The sequence below is a fragment of the Sander vitreus genome, chromosome 14 (assembly GCF_031162955.1).
Source record: "Sander vitreus isolate 19-12246 chromosome 14, sanVit1, whole genome shotgun sequence".
NCBI classification, from domain to species: domain Eukaryota; kingdom Metazoa; phylum Chordata; class Actinopteri; order Perciformes; family Percidae; genus Sander; species Sander vitreus.
Genome location: NC_135868.1, coordinates 497,347 through 500,000, shown reverse-complemented (window position 1 = coordinate 500,000; position 2,654 = coordinate 497,347). Strand labels below are relative to the sequence as shown.

Here is a 2,654-nt window from a genome sequence, read left to right as displayed (position 1 = left end):
ATCTTCTCTCTGCAGCTGCGCAGCGTCCTGCCAGCGGAGCACTGGACGCTGAGAGGCGCCGCGCTGCTCTGCGACTGCAAGTAACCGTCAGACGCCGTGAGTCAACATCAACTCTCCACCGCAGAGAAGACAATAAAAAAGAATAGCATAAAGGTTATTAGGGATGTCCCGATCCGGATCACAGTATTGGATCAGAGCCGATTTTGGCAGTTTTTTTTAGCTCAGGGGTCTTGTTAGAATAATTACATTATCAAGAATAGACAGAGACCACTGAAGTTATAATAAAGTTTAGTTTACTTGCAAGTAGAATCAGTTTACAGTACTCACAGCACGAGTACAGAAAGTGACTAACGTAAGCCTCAAACAGTAGCTTATTTATGTGTGAAATACAATCATAACAGAATTTGATGTTGTCTATCTTGTCAGTTTAGACGTCGTCTCCTCTATCTGGTCAGACTCGATGGCGTCCCCTTTATCTGGTCAGAGAGACGCATGTTCTGTCCTCGAGCCCCAGACAAGATAGCCAATGACTCCATGTTGTCTTGTGGGAACAAGTAGTGTTATGTTTTCTTACTATGCAAATAGTTTAATTTAACAGAGAGAGAGAAGAATAGTAATCACTATAATATTATTCTATGCAAACAGTTTAATAAATAACAAGAGGGAAAGTATGTATCATAATTTCCCTAACAGGTCTTCAACTTTTTTTTCGGCCAAACCCCTTAACTGAAAGAGAGTTGGAGCAGGGACCCCCTACTACATATATTGTATAAAATGAAGTTGCATATTAAACTGGGCTTGAGGTAACGTGTAGGATGGCCTAAAGCATTTATACATGCTTTTTTTGCATAGAATACTTAGCTATTAAAATAGCCTAATAATTGTTGGCATGCATTTATAAATCATGTTTTATTGTTATACATGCATGTGTCAAATGACATCTGTGTATAGCCTTAGTGACTACCTTACCTATAGGCCAGTAAGCAGTGGAGATTTATATTTGCTAATAATATGTTGAATTCATGTTAAGACTTAAAAAAAATATATATATTTGGAGGCCCCCCCTGCACTGACTCTGAGGACTCCCTAGGGGTCCCAGACCCCCTGTTAAAGATCCCTGTTTTAGCTGATCGGGGATCGGCATTTACCCCGTTTACCTTACTCCGTCATACATCAGCTTGCAGTGATCGCCTCCTTTAATCACACACGCCATGCACCACAAACGCACCGTCAGACCAACATGGTGCGCGGCCACTCACCAGTGTCCGTCTTTCTTAGTCAGCCTTTTTTACAGAAGCAAATTACTCCAATTCTCCTCACTTCTATTGTGATTCCCCCTGTAGAATATTAGCAGTTAACGTTGTATTTGTGCTCATAAAAGAGGTGTGTACAGTCATTGAGGAAGTGGTTCAAGGAAATGTCTCTGACGTATAGAAGGTTAAGCTTAAGCCTTTAACTATAGTTTAAGCCTTTTATGTCATAAGAGTGCGTTGTGTACCAGACAGATAAGCAGAAAAACAGGAAAAGACAGTTAAAGTTACGAGAACAGACGAGGAAGTTGCACCACACAGAGGCCCCGACCTTGGCGTGTGTGTGTGTGTGTGTGTGTGTGTGTGTGTGTGTGTGTGTGTGTGTGTGTGTGTGTGTGAGAGAAAGATAACAGTTTCTCTTAGAAACAAGGAGACACCCCCCTGAGAGGGGAGCATAAAAGCTGAAGGGAGAGAGCAGATCAGAGCTCACTTCAGACGAGATCTTGGTGGACCAGCTCTGACTTGATGTCTGTTGCTAGGGAAACTTAGTCTCTGTTTGTGAATCCACAGCTGTGTTGTAACTCTTATGCTGGACTCAGTAAACTTTGCTCAACTGAACTCTTCGTCTCAGATTGATCCTTGTGTTGTGTTCTGGTAAACTTAAACCTACATTGTGTAATTATTGAGTTGATTCTTAGCAACAAAAAAAACTTTCTTCTTTCACAAATATGAGCTCATTCATGTGTAATTACTTCCACCAAATAATCAAAGTATTCTCGTAAGCGTAGAATCTGACATTCAGAATCTTCTTCTTCTTTATAATACATTAACCAAAGAGGGACATACCTCCATCTTTATAATACATTAACCAAAGAGGGACATACCTCCATCTTTATAATACATTAACCAAAGAGGGACATACCTCCATCTTTATAATACATTAACCAGAGAGGGACATACCTCCATCTTTATAATACATTAACCAGAGAGGGACATACCTCCATCTTTATAATACATTAACCAAAGAGGGACATACCTCCATCTTTATAATACATTAGCTAAAGACGGACATACCTCCATCTTTATAATACATTAACCAGAGAGGGACATACCTCCATCTTTATACTACATTAGCTAAAGAGGGACATACCTCCATCTTTATAATACATTAGCTAAAGAGGGACATACCTCCATCTTTATAATACATTAGCTAAAGACGGACATACCTCCATCTTTATAATACATTAGCTAAAGACGGACATACCTCCATCTTTATAATACATTAGCTAAAGACGGACATACCTCCATCTTTATAATACATTAGCTAAAGACGGACATACCTCCATCTTTATAATACATTAGCTAAAGACGGACATACCTCCATCTTTATAATACATTAGCTAA

General features: G+C 39.6%; 1 protein-coding gene across 1 annotated transcript in view; it reads left to right on the top strand.

Annotated features, from left to right (window-relative positions):
- The window catches only part of dnah5l (dynein, axonemal, heavy chain 5 like), a 94,179-nt gene extending 92,099 nt beyond the window's left edge, over positions 1 to 2,080 (top strand). Inside the window, exon 83 of the mRNA XM_078268230.1 lies at positions 1 to 2,080. This exon is cut by the window's left edge and continues 147 nt beyond it. Within this exon, the coding sequence (XP_078124356.1) occupies positions 1 to 84 (84 nt within the window). The 3' untranslated portion in view covers positions 85 to 2,080.
- Positions 2,081 to 2,654: the final 574 nt, after the last annotated feature.